Source organism: Monodon monoceros, unplaced genomic scaffold (genome assembly GCF_005190385.1).
Source record: "Monodon monoceros isolate NGI ecotype Baffin Bay Population unplaced genomic scaffold, NGI_Narwhal_1 Super_Scaffold_18, whole genome shotgun sequence".
NCBI classification, from domain to species: Eukaryota; Metazoa; Chordata; class Mammalia; order Artiodactyla; family Monodontidae; genus Monodon; species Monodon monoceros.
The window spans coordinates 82,161,292-82,183,547 of NW_021703774.1; the positions used below are offsets into that span (position 1 = coordinate 82,161,292).

Sequence of the window (22,256 nt, forward strand, 5' to 3'; positions counted from 1 at the left end):
CAAAGAAAAATTCATATCTCTCTATATATATTTATTTATAATAAATAAATTTATATATAAGTTAATTAAATAAATTTTTAAAATACACACACACACACACACACACATATTTTTTTGTTACTCAAAGTTAGCGAAAGTTGCTTGAGACCACAGACCTAAAAGATTATCTCAATTGTTTTAGTAGCAAATCTAATGCAATCACATTTCACCAACCTGTTTTTCAATCACTGAACAACCTCAACAATCTAGAATACAGAAAAGAAGCCAGAAGTAACAGGCCTCCAAGTAATCAACTGAAGTTACAAAGTCCATGTAATAAATAATAAGGCCATGCACTTCCCACTAAGCATTTTCCTTTCCTCAGGACCTACGCTTTCAGCTAATAAGCTTGTCAATTGTTCATTCAGTCCACAGCAGATTAGGGGCAGCCAATTTGAGGCAGGGAAGGAGAGAATGCAGAACAAATGAGAGCACAAAGTACCCCTTGTCAGAAAGAAATTCAAAAGAAAAATTCATCTGAGGATTCTGAGGGTGTTTAGTATAGAGGTAAACAGGCCTCAACAGTTGTGCCTCTGGGAATACCACAATGCAATAACTGATATTAATAATATTTTAGAAACTTCTCTCCAGAAACTACATAATAATACATCTCAGTACTAAAGGAAAAACTTCAATGAAGAGGAAAACTGAATTATATTAACTACCATATTCCAGGTGATACCAAAAATATTGTATTTCATATAAACCTACTTCAGACATGATGCTTCCACCTTAGACAAGTCAAAACATTAAAAAAAAAAAAATTTACACAATACAGAGTTTCACTGGCTGAAACTCTGGCAAAAAACAAAATAAAATATATTCACTCTGAAGAGGGGAAATCTTACTTTAGGCCCCAAGGAAGTAGAACAGTATTTCTACGCAGTTTACAAGTTGAAATCACCAATGCAATGGCATAATACCCAGAGAGTTTGTGATACTAACAAAGCCAAAGACAAGTTTAGGCTTTTAAACATGTTTTAATCTAAAGTTTTCTTTCCTTCAATTTTTTGACATTTTTGCATTAAACATCCTGAAATTCATAATTCATCAAATCACCTCAAAGAATTTAATGTAAGTTTAAATAAATAAAAATAACTTACACTTCTTGTAATGTTTGAGATTCCAAGCTTATGTTCCAGTTAGACAACCGATTATGACTCAAATCCCTAAATGGAGGATAAGAGATCATTCTTAGTTTAGCCCTGGAAAGCACACTTATAGAAAAAAAAAAAGGAATCTAAATGCCCTATCAAATGTGAATTTAAGTAGTACAGATAAAAAGAAATGTTTATAATGGATGAATAAAAATTTATGTAGATTTCAAAATAGCTCTTTTACTTTCTCCTTTTTATAAGGGTTTTTTGTTTTTGTTTTTACTAACTAGGAAATACATTCACATGGTTCAATAATCAAAAAGTATAAAAGGATATACAGTAAAAAGTCTCCCACCCTTGTCTCCAGCCATCCAATTTCCCTCCCCAACAGCAACAAGTGAAAATATACCATTTCTTTTACAGCCTGTCAGATACTTTATGCATGTACCAGAAAAGTTTTACACAAATGGTAGAATAATTTACACATTATTTTGCCCCTTGGTTTTTTCACTTAACAACACATCTTGTAGATCATTCCACAGAGATATTATGGTTTCTTTATCCCTTCCAGTGATTGTTACACTTTATTATAATGCAGTATGCTTTACATACTTTTGAAAGAAATATATACTTTTAAAGTAACATAATACAAAGTAATATATACTTTTAAAGTAATATATACTTTACATAATATATAATATATATTACACTTTAGCTGTAGATAAACTTGAAGATGGATTAAATTTCACAAGTCAAGACAGTGAGCTTATGTATTAGAATTGGGGTTGATCACATCCTTGATAGAGATGTAGTCTTCCTTAAAAGCAAAAAAAGCAATCTAGCTTCAGGGAAGGAAAATTCATCTCACTCCAAGTTACGTTAATGATGATGGTGGTGGTGGCGGCAGCAGCTAACATTTATTAAGTGCCAGGCACTCTTCTATGCACTTTATACATATAAATCTGCCTAAGTCCACACAACAACTTTATGAGGCAAATACCAGAAACAGACAGAGATTAATAATTTGTCAATCCAAGGTCACACAGCTAATAAGTGAGGAAGTAAAAATTTTGAAATTCCATCTCACTTCTAGTGAGTAGTTTATTAGATACAGCAGAGATTTCACTCAAATTAGTCATGAGTCTAAATGTTTAAATAGGCTTAAAAATTCACCTTGCTGCTTTCTGGCATCTTTTCAAGACTGAGGTGGAATCTAGCCCATACAAGCTGTCTGCCCAAGAGATGTATTACACATTACAATATGGCTAGCAATAGGGATACACTAGAGAAACATTACAGATCACTTTATCTCACTGTACCACCACAGGCAGTTGACAGATGCATGCAGTTTTGAACGATGTCTCTATCACAGCACAACAATTTGTTCTCAGCTAGTTTCATGTCTGTCCATCTGTAAAACCTAGCCACTTTCATTTAAGAGCTTAATTTACACCATAATATAACTAAGGCTAGATCAAACTGTCACTTTTTCACACAGTTCTAAAACCTTTATTCTAAGATATACGGCACCAGGTATCAGCTCAAGGACACTCATGAATGGAGGGGTGTGTTGGGAAATGTTAAGAGAGAAAAACATGAATTCACTCCACATAAAAATCTTATATGCAGACACTGTCATCCAATTCACACTTGCTACCAAACAACAAACACAGAATTTCACACGAGTGAAAAGATGTTTATTTACTGTGGTGTTTCAACTTAAGGAGAAATGCGACTGCTCTAATTTAAGTTAGATACTCCATATTCTACTGCAAGGTGGCTGGTCTGGCAAACAGAGAGCTAATAGCATCTGTATAGTAGGCTACCACAGCATCATTTACTTCTACATCTCATGCTTTCTGGAATTTTCCTTTTACAGATTAAGGGCTTTCATTTTAATCAGTGCCTCTAATGCCTTTCCAAACCCTAACCTCCTTGGCAGTATAACTTTTGATTGTACTATCCCCTATATTTCTCTCATGGATGTCAATGACGACCAGACAATCAGTTTTAAAGAAAACCATTATTAAAGAAATCGAAAGCAATCAGATTAAACTTAACTTATACATAGTATAAACCACTATATATTCAGGATCAGTGAAAACTGTCCACTGTCTCTACTGGGTGAAAGAATAATTTTCTCTGTGTGTTTGAAAAACCTCTAACACTTTTTGATGGAATCCAAAAGATACCTGAAATAATTTGGAGCCTCTCTGCAGACTAATGCTGTCTTAAGAATATATGCCTCAGGGCTTCCCTGGTGGCGCAGTGGTTAAGAATCCGCCTGCCAATGCAGGGGACACGGGTTCCAGCCCTGCTCCAGGAAGATCCCACATGCCACGAAGCAACTAAGTCCGTGCACCACAACTACTGAGCCTGCGCTCTAGAGCCTGCTAACCGCAACTACTGAGCCCATGTGACACAACTACTGAAGCCCGCGCACCTAGAGCCCATGCTCCACAACAAGAGAAGCCACTGCAATGAGAAGCCTGCGCACTGCCACAGAGTAGCCCGTTTGCCACAACTAGAGAAAGTCTGCGCGCAGCAACAAAGACTCAATGCAGCCAAAAATAAATAAAATAAATAAATTTATTTTGTAAACAAAAGAATATATGCCTCGGGCTTCCCTGGTGGTTCTGTGGTTAAGAATACGCCTGCCAATGCAGGGGACACGGGTTTGAGCCCTGGTCTAGGAGGATCCCACATGCCGCGGAGCAGCTAAGCCCGCGTGCCACAACTGCTGAGCCTGTGCTCTAGAGCCCGTGAGCCACAACTACTGAGCCCACGTGCCACAACTTCTGAAGCCCACACGCCTGGATCCCATGCTCCACAACAAGAGAAGCCACCGCAATAAGAAGCCTGCACACGGTAATGAAGAGTAGCCCCCGGCTGCCGCAACTAGAGAAAGCCCACGCGCAGCAACACAGACCCAACGCAGCCAAAAATAAATTAATTAATTTTTTAAAAAAAAGAATATATGCCTCACAGGTCAGAACCACATATAATGAGGCTCTCTGGACTTTTCTGCAACAAATCCACGATGAACAGATTAAAAAACACTAACAATGAGCTGAAATACACTCCCAAAGTGGTACTATCATAGAAAGCAACTAGTATAAATCATATAGCTGTTTTCTCAAAATACCAGATGTGTAACTAGAATTATATGGATTGATCTGATCACCAGGTATTCATGCAATAAGCATTTACTGAACCATGTGCCAGACACTGTGCTAAGTGCTAAGGTTACAACCACTGTCAACTTTAGTAACCTTTTTGTCTTTTTTTTTTTTTTTTTTCCCGGTACGCGGGCCTCTCACTGCTGTGGCCTCTCCCGTTGCGGAGCACAGGCTCCGGACGTGCAGGCTCAGCGGCCATGGCTCATGGGCCCAGCCACTCCGCGGCACGTGGGATCTTCCCGGACCGGGGCATGAACCCGCGTCCCTGCATCGGCAGGCGGACTCTCAACCACTGTGCCACCAGGGAAGCCCCTTTTTGTCTTTTTTGAAAACAACATTTGTAGTACTCTGTGGAGTCACTTAAAAATGGTAAACATAAATTCAACATCAACTCAACTACTATCCTTCACTGAAAAATGTGTAAATTAACTTTTATATCTAAATTTCACTCTGGCATTTAATTTCACATGGGTATACGAAGGTACACAGACACACTCTTGCTCTCCATAAGAAATTTCCAATTTATTTTTTTGAAGTAGTCCAAAAAGGCTGAAGAAGATAAATTTGAAGACTTCAAATATCAGATGTAAAACTCTTAGATTAAGAATTTGAATAATTTTCAAAATGAAAGTCTCTATTCTTGCCAGTGACCAGTCATTAATTTCATTTAGTTCACATAAACTAATGCTAGTTTATCTGTTTGTTTTTGTTTTTTAAGTGCAAGTCCTGAAATGGAGAATGTCTTTCAAAGATTTTCCCCTTGAAATATCCTTAAAATGCACTTAAACAGTTGAAGTAATCTAATGCTTGACAAACACAACCTAAAGAGTCTAGCTTTTTAACAGTCAATAATCTTTATTTTTTAACAAGACTAATATCTGAATATTTATGGATACGATGTTTGGAGAGTAAAGGTCTCTCAGCGAAGGCCTTACTTATTAGCTCAGTGTTATACTCAGTTCCCACTCATGCTAATCTACAGGGATGTAGCTGTAATAAAAGATGAATTATTAAAGTTCTTGATACTATGTGGAGCCAGAGGTGCCACTAATGTAGCCATTTTGTACCATCAGGGTGTAAATAATTTATAGGATACGCAGAGCAATCACAACATTTTGAGGAGAATCAAGTTCTGCAAGCTAATTGCAAAGAAGTTCCGTAGCAATGGAGATGTTGAAGTTTTCTTCTGCCCAGTCATATATGTACACTTTTGAGTCATCATCAATCTTTTTTGTTTTTGAGAATCTGCTGTTCTGAGATAGCTTTTGGTATAAAGCTGTTAGTGATAAAGGAAAAGTAAACCTAAAAGCAGACAGAGTTTTGAGTTGTTTTGGGATCCCTGTCTTTAGTATACTCCAAGAGTACTTAAGATAATCAGCCTGTTAAACCACAGTACTGGGACATCCCTGGTGGCACAGTGGTTAAGAATTTTTTCCTCCCTCCTTCCCTCCTCTCCTCCCTTCCCTTCCCCTCTCCTCCCCTCTCTCCTCCTTCCCCACTAAAAAAAAAAAAAAAAAAAGAATTCGCCTGCCAATGCAGGGGACACGGGTTCGAGCCCTGGTCTGGGAAGATCCTACCTGATGCAGATCAACTAAGCCCATGTGCCACAACTGCTGAGCCCGCGCGCCTAGAGCCCGTGCTCCGCAACAACAGAAGCCACCGCAATGAGAAGCCCGCTCACTGCAACGAAGAATAGCCCCTGCTCACCGCAACTAGAGAAAGCCCGTGCACGGCAATGAAGAACCAGCGTAGCCAAAAACAAATATATAATAAATAAATAAATCACAGTACTATAAATGAGCGAAATGATGATCCTGAGTATATTTTTTAAAGTAAATTATGCTGGATACACTCTAATTAGCAAAACAGGGATTTCCATTCACAAAAGAAAGGGCAAATTATGCTGGATAAATACATAAAATATTGTCATACCCAAACTATTGGATATATGTTAGTATCTTTTAACTTTTTGCAAAGGGCCCCTTTATCAGAAATTTTGTTATTGTTGAAGTTCACAGTTCAGCCTATTCTCAAAAGCTTGTATTACAGCATGAAGCATAATGCTATTCCAAATTAAAGTTTCATCCTTCAATTGCATTACTTATTTACACTGTACAACACTTTTTATATGAATCCAAAAAGTTGGATGTGGTAGGAAAATGGGAGCACTAATTTTCAAGAATAAGAGGCATATCTTATTTTCTTCCATCATCTTTCCCTGGGTTCTGAATGATTGAAAACATTATTTCATTGTGGGGACTACAACAACAAAACAAGAAATATGAATTCTACAGCTACCTTTAAGAATACAGTTTTTGCACACCCAGTTCTGGTACCTGGGGCAAGTCATTTAACCTCTCTAAACTTCAGTCTCATCTACCATTAAATGAGGATACTAGTACCTACCTCAATGGATTGCTCAGATGATTAAAAGGATATAAATAAAACACTTAGACTACAGGTCAGTGTGTAAACAGTAGATTATATAATATTAGATTTGAAATAGAATGATGGTCCAGCACTCTCACCTTTTCTAAGTATTTATCTTTTGTACACACAGGCATAATCTACTTCCCAAGGTAAAATCTTAATTAATTGGAGCTATTCCCCTAAATTAGCTTATTAAAGTAATAAATTAAATATTGCTTCTAAATTCCAATTTCATGAGAAAGATGCCAATAACAAGGCAGCCCACCAAAGATTTGGTCAAATTATTGAGGTATAAACCTATATCACAAGATATGATGTTTTAGAATAACCTAAGAATTCTATTCTACATAGAGTCATATAATTATTAAGAGATATCTACCAAGAAGTTACTGTAATAGCAAAATCATAAAATAAAAAGAAATCTAAATGTTCAATAAAATGGGATCAGTTAAATAACTTATGAAAGTTCCATATAATGGAAATCTCTGCAGCCAGTAAAAAGAATAGCATAAGGAATATGGTCAATAATATTGTAATAACTTTGTACGGAGACAGATGGTTATCATGACACCAGACTAATCATGGTGATCATTTCATAATGCATGCAAATTTTTAAAAATGCATGCAAATGTCAAATCATTATGTAGCACACCTGAAACATAATATTGTAAATCAATTATATTTCAATTAAAAAATAAAAGAATAACAGATATTTATACATAGTGCATAGTACAGCTTTGTGGTGGGGAGGTGTCTCTAAAGAAAAGGGAAAAGATGTATGTGTAAAACTCTGTGGAAGTACACCCAAGAAACAGTTAACAGTGAATTTTCCTTAAGTGGAACAAGGAACTTGCTACTTTTCCATTTTATATGCTTTTGTACTGTTTTAATAGTTTATCATGGGAAAGTATTATTTAAAAATAAACTCACACATAAAATCTATCTTTAGCCCAGAATGTGACTAGGAAACAAGATTTTAATTGTTACTTTTCTAAGAGACTAGAATTGTTCTTACAGAATGTTTTCAGAATAATGCTCTAAACTGACCCAATCAGATTAATTATGACACTAGACAAAGGAAAAAATAATAATTAGATGTATTTTGCATTCCTAATCAGTAGTATATCTCAGAAAGATAGTGGAACACACATACTAGATTTAGTTTTTGGACTGATCTATGAAACAGTAAATTGCATTTTCGAACCCAGTGTCTGGCCTTCAAATATCAAGCCAATGAACAGCTGAATTTTTAGCAAGCAGTACAAAACCACAGCATATTAATCCCATGCTTTTAATGCTTTTTCCATTTAGAATAAAAAATAATTCAGCAATAGCAGAACAAAGGCTGTTGCTTATACATGAAAATATACAGAAAGCCAAGATACTTTCCATCATCATTAGTGAGCATTTTCTGACTATGAACTGGGTTCACATCTTCTTATCAGACTATTTTATATTTGGATAAACTATATTTTATTATAATTATTAAGTTATTATATTTTGGGGAGTGAATAGATATTAAATTTAATATAAACTGTCTTATCACTTACGTTATTGGCAGAGAAGGAAGGTCTAATCAAAGCCAAGCATTAGTTGGGTTTCTCATTATTATCTCTTAACACTCGTATAGTTTAACCTGGCACCAAGTCTAATATTTCCTCAAATAAGCATAATTATGCTCAGGGTTGCCTATGCTTTTCCTGCTGCAACCTGCCAAGATTTTGATTATATAACTAAGATGTCATAGTGATTTTGAAATGGATATACAAAAAAGAAAAATGTATAAGAGAAAGCCAAAGTTAAGAAGTGTTTAGCTACAAATTTATTTACACCACACTTCATTAATGTTGCACTGTTTATAGTTTAACCTTAAAACTACTCATCACTACTAGTTATTCTGACAGTTATTCCGGCATTTAAGTTTATTACAAACAACACAGTTACAGTCTCCTTTTTGGGGAAAAGTTGGGGAAGGGCAAGAGAAGGAAAGGTAAAGAATACACACTTTAAAAAAAACAGGTTTATAGCATAGTAAAGAAAGCTTACATTAAATATTCTGTTCCTCTGGTTTTTGTCCCAAACATGAAATTAATAATTTGGATGGAATCTACTTACTTAAATTGCTTTTATTTTTTTTAATATTTATTTATTTATTTAGACTGCACCGGGTCTCAGTTGCAGCACACAGGATCTTTGTTGCAGCATGCGGGATCTAGCTCCCCAACCAGGGTTCGAACGTGGGCCCCCTGCATTGGGAGTGCCAAGTCTTATCCACTGGGCCACCAGGGAAATCCCTAAATTGCTTTTATTTTTTATTTGCATCAGCTGAACATCTTAACTTTTTTTTTTTTTTTTTTACATCTTAACATTTTTGATGACTGGAGTAACACAGAATAAATAAGTTGAGTCATTTAGTTTGGCATAGAAAACATCATACAAATGCATTCAGATTTTTTTAAAACATTTTTGCTAAGCTCCTTAATATGATTTGTTTTCTCTACTGCTTAAATGCTAGTTTTCCATTAGGATTAAAGGGCCTTTAAAAAAGAAAGTATACCATATAAAATGTCATGGTCCTAAGATGAGGGAAATATATTTTCTAGCATCAGGAAGCCTAATGATTATCTTTTTTTTTTTTTTTTTTTGCGGTACGCGGGCCTCTCACTGTTGTGGCCTCTCCCGTTGCGGAGCACAGGCTCCGGACTCGCAGGCTCAGCGGCCATGGCTCACGGGCCCATCCGCTCCGCGGCATGTGGGATCTTCCCGGACCGGGGCATGAACCCGTGTCCCCTGCATCGGCAGGCGGACTCCCAACCACTGCGCCACCAGGGAAGCCCCCTAATGATTATCTTAATGTACAAGTAATTAAGTAATTCTTTGATTATCCATGTGCTTACTATATATGTTGTATATAAGGAAATGCAAAATATTTTTAATATAACAAAACATAATTAGGACAATAATCTCTATAAAAATAAAAGTGTCCTCCAAAGCATAAAGGACTTTTAAAGAATTAAGTAAAGCACAGATCTCCTCAGTTAACATTCAGTAAGCAACAACTGTTTACGGTTCAGTAGTTCTTCACCACTGCTGCACATCAGCATTACCAGGGAAGATTCTAACACACTGATGCTGGGGTCTCATCCAGACCAATCAAAGCAGAATCACTGGGGTGTGAGACCTAAGCACTGGTATTTTGCTAAGGCTCTCCAAGTGATAGTCTAACATGCAGCCAGTGCTGAGAACCCTTGCGCTTCTCCAGAAATCTAATACCCCAAAGCCTGATGGCCAGAGGAGCTCTGTTAAGATTCTTTCAATTCTTTTCCTTTTCTCGCCTTACAATGAAACTGTCCTCAAATATTTGACATCTACCATATGCCAGGCACTGCACTAAGTAGTATGGAACAAAACAGACATTTGGGGAGTTTATATAATCCCTCCTGGAGTTTACAGGATCACCTTAAACTAAAGTCTCACTGACACCAAAATGCCACTAAATTATATTTACTATCAGGATGAAATTCCTGTAAATCCCTATTTGTACCACAGGAGGGTGGGATAGAAGGGGTAGAAGAAGGAATGGGTGCTTTTATTTCTATTTAATTCTCTTCTGTATTGCTTGATTTCTTTTAATGAGAATATATGCTCTTTTATAATTTATGTGTATTCCCTAAAATAAGATTTTAAAAATGAAGTCTTAGGTAAACGCAGCAAGACATACTAGTACATTGTTAGATAGCTCCTTGGCTACATAGCTCACTGGGAAGGAGAGTCAGGATTTGGGTTTAGGTATGGGAGTCTATAGCAAGGTGAAATGACCCTAGGTTTCTTTACCACTTTCCAGTAGTAGCCTTGTTTGGTTCTCTTCATCTCTTAATTATTGTTCCCTTGCCCAGAAAGATCTTGTCAAAAAGGGCAAAGGTCAACGTTGTAAAACTCCTTAGGGATATACTGAGCACACTACTCTCCTCTTTCCAAGTGGTTCTAACATCTAAAATCGAGTGCCATTCAGGGCAAGGGAACCAGTGAAGACAAAGTTAACATTAAGAGAATCAAACAAATTGTACAAAGAAAAGCAATTAAAACAATATGATTTTTCCCCTAGCAAATTAGCAAAGAATAATTCAGATGATGATAATCAATGCTAGGGAAAGTATGATAAGACAGGCACTCTCAGTGTCAGAAGGAGTTTAAGTTGGTAAATTATGCTGGGCTCAATGTAAAATATCAAGATAATTCAGTGTAGACTTGTGTTAACAATGAGATCTAAGTGATCTTTACCAAATATGTATTAGATAAGATTTCTTAAGCCTCTGTCATTATAGGCTTTCTTCTTCAGCTATTTTCTGAACTAACAAAAATGCCTTGAAGATTACAATAAATTTCATGGGCTCACATCTGTTTATCACTTTCCCAGGCAGACCAGGATAAAGAAGATGAAATATGTTAAAATCCTTAATGCAATGCAAGAAAGGCATATAGTATATGCTTTGAAATAATTGTTGGACGTGAAACAGTTCGATATAACAGTAGTATGCAAGCCAAGGACAACAGATATTGAATTTTGGAAACACCATAGCAGTGTATTCCCCGTTCCCCTAAATGTGCTTTAGGGATTTACCAGTGGGTCTGTTTCTTTTAAAGAATAAAACTGGTGTTTCTGCTAGCACCTAGAAAGATAGGATACGTGAAAGACATCCAAATGCCTTTGAAGGATCCCAACTTTAGAAATAGGTGGCTGGTGTACAGGTTGGAATGAAATTGTAGACTATTAAAAACCCCTCAAACTATGGCTGCAAGCTATAATGACACTCTGTGCAACTGATGATCCACTAGTATTTAGTAAATATCTAATAGACACTGCAAAGTCCTATAAAAACAAAGAATCAGAATAAATGAAAGACTGTTCACACAGAAGTTTTTCTGAATTTTGGTACAATTAAACAAAACATCCTAGAGTGAGATGGGAGTTAGAATTAGTAGTAACTTAGTATGCCTATATTCAGAAATTTTTCTCTATTTTTTTTAAAAAGATGATCTTAAAATACAAATAATTAGCTAAGATAATATACTGATTCACTCAAAATGTTTACTATGGGGAATGAGGTACGCTGAAAAGAAATCATCTAATAAGATATTTTAAAAACTAGAGGGACTTCCCTGGTGGTACAGTGGTTAAGAATCCACCTGTCAATGCAACAGACACGGGTTTGCTCCCTGGTCCAGGAAGTTCCCACATGCTGCAGAGCAACTAAGCCTGCGAGCCACAACTACTGAAGCCCGTGCGCCTGTGCTCTGCAACAAGAGAAGCCACCGCAATAAGAAGCCCACGCACCACAACAAACAGTAGCCCCCGCTCACCGCAACTAGAGAAAGCCCGCGCGCAGCAATGAAGACCCAATGCAGCCAAAAATAAAATTTAAAAAAAAACTAGAGAAGTAAAGGGGAAACATTGCGGGGGCCAGGGGGGATAAATTAGGAGCTTGGGATTAACACACACACACTACCATATATAAAACAGATAACCAGCAAAGACCTACTGCACAGTACAGAGAACTCTACTCAGTATTCTGTAATAACCCATATGGGTAAAGAAACTGAAAAAGAATGAATATATATATATATATATGTATAACTGAATCACTTTGCTGTATACCTAAAACTAACACAACATTGTAAATCAACTATACTCCAATAAAATTTAAAAAAAACAAAAAAAACTAGAGAAGCAATTGAGAAAGGACTGCTTTAACTTCTTTGAGAGCTTCTCCTAATCTCCCTCAAAAGGTTTTCTTTAATTCAATTATTTGCTGCATTCATTCAACAAATACCTTTGAGTACCTACTGCTGGTCACTGTTCATCCATAGCAATGAATGAACTGATAAAAATCCATGCCCCCGTGACATTTACATTCTATTGAAAAGACAAAGTAAAATATGTAGCATGTCAGAAGATGATACCTACTAAAGACAAAAATAAAGCCAAGAAGAGGGTTGGGGCTTTCTATGGAGAAGAGAGTTAACCTGTAAGTCCTGAGTTTCTTGTGGAGACTGGTGTGAACAAGAATAAAGGGCATAATGAGCCTGGGGCTGATGGTCTCACAGCAGATACTGGTTGGCGGTGAGGATGTGAGGGTCAGGACAAGGAAGGCATGGGGAATCTTCCCAGGAATAAGCTCTTCTTTACTCTGGAGTGTAGAACTGGGATAGGATGATATTATGCAGAGCAAGAAGCGTTTCCTCTTGATTCCTACCTAAGGAGGCCTAGAAGCCAAGAGAGGGAAGTCCCACCTTGGTTTGATGACAGAGTAAACCACGTTTCTAAACCCATAGCCAATCTCACTGTGCTCCACCCCGCAGTCAATCTCACTTCCCCATAAAATGCAGTGAAAATATCATGGAACACAAAATGGAAGAAGGAGGTATAAAACAAGGGTAGATAGTAACAAATGGGGTAAATATGAGGGACCTTAATAGAGGGGAAATCTAATCTGTACCTTTTTTAAAGGGACTCATTTTCAGTTCACCACCTTGTGGTTTGAAGCAATTAAAGTGAATTCTTCTCTTCACATCCCAGCTGGATTATCCAATTGAAAAGCATCAAGTTATGTCAAAGTTATGTTTCTGCCTCTCAGTTTTCTTCACAACCTGTATCCTCTACATGCAATAGAAGGTTGAAGAGTTCATTTTCAGAAAAACAAACATCCTCAAATCAACTCCCCTACCATATCACCTTTCTAAAACCTAAGAATATCTTCCAAAGAGTATCTCAATCCTTACCAGTATCACTGAAAATGTAGAATGTAAGTATACTACAAATTATTTGCCCTTTTAGGAACGAAATATGAAGTATAGGCAAAGCTCTGCGGTTTTTGCTTGACATCACGCAAGTCACTGGTAGTGAGCTCAGGACCTTTGAAGGAATCGAGGCTAACTCCATCTGTAACTAACAGTGAAAACATTTTACCAATGTCACTCACACAAAGCAACAGCTAAAGAGGTTAAAGCTCAAGTTACGTGTAAATCTGAAAGACTTCCTGGAGTTATTCAACATAAACTGCCCTTTTCCTATGCGAAAGAACTAATCTGTTCACAACTACTCCAAAGAACAATGTGGACAAATCTTAAACAGTAACTATTATGAGAACAGAGGAGACTAAGAAACTAGAAGTAACAACTAAATGCATATGAAATCCAGACGTATTTCTCTTGTACCCTCTGAGGCACAAAATGACAGTAAGTATTGAGAGAATAATGTTCTGTCGCAAGCAAAAGAGACAGAGATGGCAGGTGGCTAAGTGTCATCTGCCATCTCTTTCCAATTAATCTAGTAGAGCAGTGGTTCCCAAATCCATGATGAAGTTTTCAGCAGTCAACAGTAAAACGAAAATAATAAGGTCAAGTTTTCCATAAAGCTAAATATAGTTAATCTACAGAATTTTCCTTAACTCTAAAATCATGTATTCCTGGGACCTCCCTGGCAGTCCAGTGGTTAAGACTCCACAGTTCCACTGCAGGGGGCACGGGTTCAATCTCCGGTCGGGGAACTAAGATCCTGCCTGCTGCGTGGCCGAAAAACTAAATAGATAAATAAAAATAAAAAAAAAAAATCATGTACTTCCTAATTTTTTGGTGCTATCATGAAATGACCATAACAGCAAATAATTGTTGGAGGAGAGGGGTTCTAATGTTCTTACTTGAAAAAACAAGTTGACTAACATACCTGGTCTTTCAATCTTGTGTGTGTGTGTGTGTGTGTGTGTCTGTGTGTGTGTGTGTGTGTGTGTGTAAAATCAGAACAATGTGACACAGAGCTCTGCCATGGAGAATCCAGTCAAGTTTTAAACTACCAAATAAAATTTGAAAGAGTTTCTGACATATAGAAGCATAAAGACAGGGCTTCCCTGGTGGTGCAGTGGTTGAGAATCTGCCTGCCAATGCAGGGGACACGAGTTTGAGCCCTGGTCGAGGAAGATCCCACATGCCACGGAGCACCTAAGCCCACACACCACAACTACTGAGCCTGCACTCTAGAGCCTGTGAGCCACAACTACTGAGCCCACGTGCCACAACTACTGAAGCCCGCATGCCTACAGCCCATGCTCCGCAACAAGAGAAGCCACCGCAATGAGAAGCCCAGGCACTGCTACGAAGAGTAGCCCCTGCTCACCGCAGCTAGAGAAAAGCTCACGCACATCAGCTAAGACCCAACACAGCCAAAAATAAATAATAAATAAATATATTTTTTTAAAAAAGAAGCAGCATAAAGACAGTATCTAGGGAATTCCCTGACAGTCCAGTGGTTAAGATTCGGTGCTCTCAACTGCGAGGCCCAGCTTCCATCCCTGGTCGGGGAACTAAGACCCCACAAGCCAAGTGGTGTGGCCCAAAAAAAAAAAAAGACAGTATCTATGAACTGGCATAACCACTATGGAGAACAGTACGGAGGTTCCTTATAAAACTAAAACTAGAACTACCATATGACCCAGCAATCCCACTACTGGGCATATATCCAGAGAAAACCATAGTTTGAAAAGATACATGCACCCCAATGTTCACTGCAGCACTATTTACAATAGCCAAGACACAGAAGCAACCTAGATGTCCACTGACAGAGGAATGGATAAAGAAGATGTAGTAAATATATACAATGGAATATTACTCAGCCATAAAAAAGAATGAAATAATGACAGTTACAGCAACATGGATGGACCTAGAGATTACCATACGAAGTGAAGCAAGTCAGAGAGAAAGGCAAATATCATATGATATCACTTACATGTGGAATCTAAAAAAAAAAAAAAAAGATACAAATGAACTTATTTACAAAACAGAAAGACTCACACACTTCGAAAACAAATGTATGGTTACCAAAGGGGAAACATGGAGGGGAGGGATAAATTAGGAATTTGGGATTAACACATACACACTACTATACATAAAATAGATGATCACCAAGGACCTACTGTATAGCATAGGGAACTCGTACTCAATATTCTGTAATAACCTACATGGGAAAAGAATCTGAAAAAGAATGGATATATGTATATATATAAATGAATCACTTTGCTGTACACCTGAAACTAACACTATATTGTAAACCAACGATAAACTCTTTTTTAAAAAGACAGTATCTAAGTAAGGTTCTGCCTAGGAAAAAATTCATTTCTATCTTTACTCACACACACAATGCTCCTGACACCAGATATTTTTGGGGTTTTTCCCCCACACCAACCAATTCTCCAACACCAGCTGGATATCCTGCAATTCAACTCTGACACTAACTGGAGTTACTGCAGACCCCACAAATTAAGGGCTCAGTCCCACAAGACTGCCCCCTACACCAATCACAAACAGTAGATCCCTATGTTACCCACAAATTCTGTCCGAGTTGGCTACAAATTGGAGGTTCCCCCTCCTTGGAATAAAGCACCTGCTAGAACAGCTCACAGAACTCAGGAAAACATTTACTTATGTTTACTGGTTAACTGTATAACAAAAGACATGATAAAGGACACAGAAGAACAGCCAGAGGAAGAGATACACAGGGTGAGATCCAAAAGGGTCTGGTGCAGGAGCTTCTGTCTCCATGGAGCTGGGATGCACCACCCTCACAGCATACCTCCTGGTAGGTGTGTTCACCAACTCACAAGCTCTCTGAACTCCATACTTTGAAATTTTTTATGGAGGCTTCACCACATAGGCATGATCAATTACTACCTCAATTTCTAGCCCCTCTCCTCTTCTGTAGGATGGGGGGCGTGGGGCTGAAGGTTCCCAGTTTCTAATCACCGCCTGGTCTTTCTGGTGACCCACCCCAATCCTGAAGCTATCCAGGAGCCCACCAAGAGTCACCCCATCAGGTCAAAAGACACCCCTATCACCCAGAAAATTCCAAGAGATGTAGGAGCTGTGTATCAGGAATCAGGGTCAAAGACCAAATATTAGAACAAAAGGCACTCCAAATACTTATCACTTTGGAAGTTACAAGGGTTTCAGGAGCTGTGTGCCAGGAGCCAGGGGCAGAGACCAATATATATATACTCAAAAGATACTGGCATGTTGTTAGAATCCCATTCAGTCATTAATAACTGGAACAGTCCATCATCATATGATATGAAAAATAATTTTCAGGTAAGGCCACTCGGGTTTGCAGGCTTCCAGTTAATCTTGTCAGGTTCCAAATGCAGGTGTGGTCTAGGCAAACATATGGTTTCACTCTTTCAGTCATCTGGTGTAACTGCATTAAGAGATATAATCGACTACTCTGAGCCCTTTTGTGGTGTTATTATTGGATTTCCCTCACTACACAACCCATTTACTTGTTTCTTTATCTTCAGCTACTATTGCTCCTTCTCTCCCTGTATACCCAAACTCTTCCAACTTCGGAAGGAACATCAGGTTCAGTCACTGTGCTGGTCTAGATAGCAAAGAGCTCCTCCCCTTCAGTCCACAGTTCATTTAGGGTAAGGTAACACAGTTACAGAACTACCTGGGCTATTTTTACCACCAGGCAATATAGTGGCATTCACTGTTTACCTCAATTTTGCAAGATGGGATGAAGGCACAACCCACCCCATCAGGTACTTAGGAATCTTGACCCCAAATTTAAAATTACAGTTAGCTTCTTGCTTAGGAATCATCTCTGTTTCCAGCACTTATATTTGCAGGCCTGGTCCTATGACCACTGCATCAAGCAGGGGGAAGAAAGTTAATAGGGGAAAGAAAGAAAAAAGTATACTTGTTACACCAGAATACTTCTCCCTTAGTAAGAATTGCATAGTCATTCCACACCCTCTTCCCCAGACCCACCAGAAAGAGGACTCTATAAGTAGGGCCACTCCTTTAGCCCCACCCCACGTTGAGTATGAGTGCACTTTCATGGTATATAAGCCAGCCCTTCATGTCTTTTTCTCTCCCATTTTAGATAACCAATGTTTTAATTGCCCATTCTAGTTCTCCGTCAAACTAGTACCCTGAGGAGGCTCTCTCTCTGCCCACTCTTGGACATTATGGGCTATAAAGTGTATTCCTTGGTCTGAAGAGATGATGATGGTCGGCCATCCAAACTGGTACAATTATCTTCTGTTCCGGTTGTTTCAAAGCACTCTTGTACATTTCCATCTACCACCAAGTAAGTAAAGCCTGGTCCAGAGTCAGTGTCTATTCCTGTCAGGACTCATTTGTAGCCCCCCAGGTCTACCAATATCAGTCTCACTTACTAGCTATATTCAAGGCCTTTCCCCCAGAGGAATCTGACACTTAGTCATCTGCCATCTCTGTCTCTTTTGCTTGCAGACAGAACATTATTCTGTCAATACTTACTGTCATTTTGTGCCTCAGACGATACAAGAGAAATACGTCTGGATTTAGCCCATTTCTGCATTGCTGCAATGCCCCCATATCCACTCATTTCATGGACCCACATGGCCATCTCAATTGAGCACACAGGGGTATTTGCCTGGTGATTCTAATCACCTTCTGAACTTAGAAGGGGCTTCTCCTGGTGGACATCGACAAAGCCCTACTTTAATGCACCCTTCAAATTCCCACAGTAATTCCCATAGGGCTATGCCCCATAAGGGCATCCCTTTAACAGGCCATGTTTCCACTGCTCTTCTGCCTGACCATATGGTCTGGCCATAGGCCGTTGTCCATGAGTCAGTAAAAACTCAAACACAGGGGTTTTTTACCACTGTTCAATTCTTGCATTACTCTAGGAAAACAGCATGCAATTCAACCCAGTGAGCTAATGTCTTTACCTTCTTCTATCGGTAGTGGCCTTCAAAATAGGATGCTGTCCCTTCACCTTGCAACTGTCATTCACAAACCAAGCAGCTCTTTTTTGGTCAGTTATGAGCTGTTTATAGGACACTTCCAAGTGACAACATAATCCAGCAGCTCCTCACACAGTTCCACAGTCAGTCCTAAGGGAAAAGAGGCTCCCTATTCTTTAGTATATCCTCCTCGCATGCCCCAGACAGTATGATCCTGTGTAAACCACTGCCATTTTATTATGAAACTCTTCTGGGCACTGTCCTCCCCACTGGAGTGTTTATCAGACATTATGCAAGACGTCAAGATTCTTTTCAAGATTACTTTATGACTTTTAGTCATACAGGCAGTTTCAATTAATGTCCAAAGGAAGCCAATAACTACCCTTCAACTGGAAATTCTCCAGTCCAAAGTCCTAGAAGCTGTTGCTGGGAGGCACTCAGGTACACACAGGGTTATCACACAGAGAATTTTCCCATACCAACACTCCAGCTTCTATTCTATGCTAGGTGGGCTTGGGCCACCTTACTGGTTCCCATTTAGCGTGTCCAATTAGTAATATTGCTTGAAGTGTAGATTTACATGCCTTCTGTTTTACAACACTAGGTAGAGAAAACATTCCCCAACCAGATACAATGTCCATCTTCATTATACAATCAGGTAAAAGTCTGATCAAATATACCATTCTCCTACAAACTTTCACCTTACATTCTTAACTATAGCCTCCATTAGGGCTTATATGAACAAATTTTGGTTGTAGAATACTAGGTAGGGGAAGCAGTCCCCATACAGACATAACACCCATTCCTATAAAACACTCAGGTAAAGAAGATACAACTTAAAGCCTGTTTAAACAGTCCAACCTTCATAATCTTATCAACCCTTATATTTTTATGTTCTCAGCTGTATCAGGTTTCACCAGTGGGTTTTGGTACCACAGTGCAAGATGATCTCCTATCAGGAAATCCTGGGAACTTCTCTACCTTCTGACCATTTTATCCACTCTACTGCAAAAGGTTTTGGTGTCCCCCCTTCGTGGGTTGAGCCAAGGGACCCTGGCCCTTTTGTCAATTTTTTTTCTATTTTTTGGCTGTGCCGCAAGGCATGTGGGGTCCTAGTTCCCCGACCAGGGATCAAACCCACACCCCCTGCAGTGGAAACACGGCATCCCAACCACTGGACGGCCAGGAAAGTGTCCCTTTCTGTCAATTTTTATCTCATTTAATCTGCCTAACCAATGACCCAAGCGTTTGCTGGTCAAGTTTCTCACTGCAATCTCAGTCTTTAGATTTTTAGATTTCTTCAAACTAAACAGAGCAGACTTCTTTGGAGACCTTTAATGTTGGGGGATCAGAAGGAGGTCTTTCCAGCCTGCCCAACCTTGGGTAGTGCAGTAATAAAAGCTTTGTTTTAACCCCACTAATGTCTGTTTTATTCATCCCATTTCTTAAAACCATCTAAAGCCTTCCATTCTGCTGGGTTGAATTCCATGATTCTTCCCTATTTCCTTTGTTTTGCTCCTAACAATATTTGCTATTCACCTTATTTCTTAGTAACTGTTTAAAAATGTCCACCTTGCTAAGATCAGTTCCCTGACTCCTTTGCCGTTCCTCATTCTCTTTTTAACTAACCTAATGTTTTTATTAGCATCTTTATAAGATCCAGAGGGGAAGATGAGGCAGCCAATACATAAGGCTTCCCCAATTGTCCCCTGGTTTTGCAGCAGTAAGGTTATATGGGGTGCCCATGTAAGAGTTTCCCCTTAATCACAGCATTTACCATAGACTGGGTAACAGGCACATTCAGCAAGTGAACATCCCAATTATCATAAAGATAATCCCACGTGGCTTATACACAAAACATATCATCTGCTTCCACTTGGCATTTATTGGAGGCGGTGGACAGTCTTCTTTCTCAGGGATAAACAGACCTTACAGTGGCTACTGCCCAATCCATTAGGCTGGCTGTTCCCTCAGGAATAAACTACTTTGTGTCTGGATCACATATGGCCATCAGTGATTGTTCCATAGTGACCTGCGGATCCTCCATCAACCCAAACACGCTTTTCCCCACTGCAGCATCTAAAACCAGATACTGCTCCTAAATTAATGACTCTCACAATCCATTTTTATTATTTTATTTTTTTTAAGTCTTTATTGAATTTGTTACGATATCGCTTCTGGTTTATGTTTTTGGGGGGGGGGTTTTTTGTGGCTGCGAGGCATGCGGGATCTTAGCTCCCTGACCAGGGATCGAGCCCGCATCCCCTGCATTGGAAGGCGAGGTCTTAACCACTGGACTGTCAGGGAAGTCCCTCACAGTCCATTTTAATAAAGGTTCTTCAGGAAGCTGATGTTACTGATCCACAAAATGAAACAACTCCTTCACACTGTACTCCCTGATTTCAGTAGTTTCTTGGTTTTGCCCTCCCCGCACACTGACTACATTCTTGGTGGACAGAGGGCTTAGAGGTACTTTCTGTGGTCCTTGCTTAATTTTTCCCTTGGTGGGCAGCTTTGAGGCTAGTTACCAAAGCTCAGACTTAGTGAAATCTGAGCTTGGTCCAGCATCAAGGTCTGACCCAGCACTCTCTTTTAATTTCACTTTTACATATTACTTATTACATTATTTCAATTTTAGCTATTATAATTTGGTTACCACAATAACCAAGGGATTAAACAGTTCATCTTTTTCTTACTAGTTTCCCTTTCCTTATGCATCCAGTGAACCAAGAGGCCAGGAATTGGATCCATCTCTAAATTCCATTGGTAACTTTTACCTTTAGTAACTTGAGAGCAGCACAGCTGCTGCTCCATATCATGGGTGACCATGTGGTCACCCAGGAATCAAAGGTTCTGGATCCCCTGCCTTTTTATCCTCTCTCTTCCCAAATCACATTTCCATTAGCCAGATCCACTCTAGCAAATCTCACTCCTGTGATACCAAACATCTAGGAAAAATTCTGTGTTAAAAGAAGAAAAAAAAAATTCAATGACACGTGTTAAAACCTGGTAAGAAAGACTTTATTCAAGGTGGTGCAAGTTATCTGTAAGGGTATAGGGACCACTATGATGAAATTTTGCAGTGGGGGGAAAGAAATTGGGCTCAACTCCAAATACCGCATGGGCAAGTGTGAATTTATAGCCATGGAGCAGGGTGGACAAAATCAGTGGATGGAAAACTGGAAACAAGGGTAAGGGGGGTTCTGGCTAAATAGACCTAAGTGGATTCCTGCTGAAGACAAGCCATGGTGATCAGACATCACCTGGAGGATGGTGGAACATGAGAAACCGGATCAAATATCAAGGGTGATCAGGTATCAAGGGTTTCTTGCTAAACTGACTCAGCAGGATTCTTGCTAAAACTGCATTTTACAAGTAAGTATACAGATGAGCCTGGATGAAGGTGGTTCAGGAGTCAAAATTTAGTCAAAGAATCTTTGTCAGGCCCCTTTCTTGTTCAAGGAAAGAAGAGACATTCTTCTTTCCTCTGAACAATATGTCTATTTTCTCATTCAGTAGCCTTTTGCTCATTAAGGACCAGGTGAACCTTCTGTAGGGACTTGGTATTATATTTGCTCAATGGTACCAGCAGTCAGGTATTTAATGAGGGGAGTTTCTATGAAAATAAAAGCCAAAATTAATAGTTAGAGATCCAGTTTCTCAGTCCAGAGGGTAGCCAGTTGGGATTCTTAGATTTGAACTTGAAGCATCTTTAAAAGGTAGAATGAGGATGG

At 38.9% G+C, this 22,256-nt stretch overlaps 1 protein-coding gene across 3 annotated transcripts in view; it reads right to left on the reverse strand.

Moving 5' to 3' along the window:
- The window catches only part of LRIG2 (leucine rich repeats and immunoglobulin like domains 2), a 66,412-nt gene that overhangs the window by 34,753 nt on the left and 9,403 nt on the right, over nucleotides 1-22,256 (reverse strand). For all 3 annotated transcript variants that reach the window (XM_029228419.1, XM_029228420.1, XM_029228421.1), the window contains one exon: nucleotides 1,143-1,208. In XM_029228419.1, coding sequence (XP_029084252.1) covers nucleotides 1,143-1,208 — 66 coding nt within the window. The remainder of the gene's footprint in view (nucleotides 1-1,142; nucleotides 1,209-22,256) is intronic.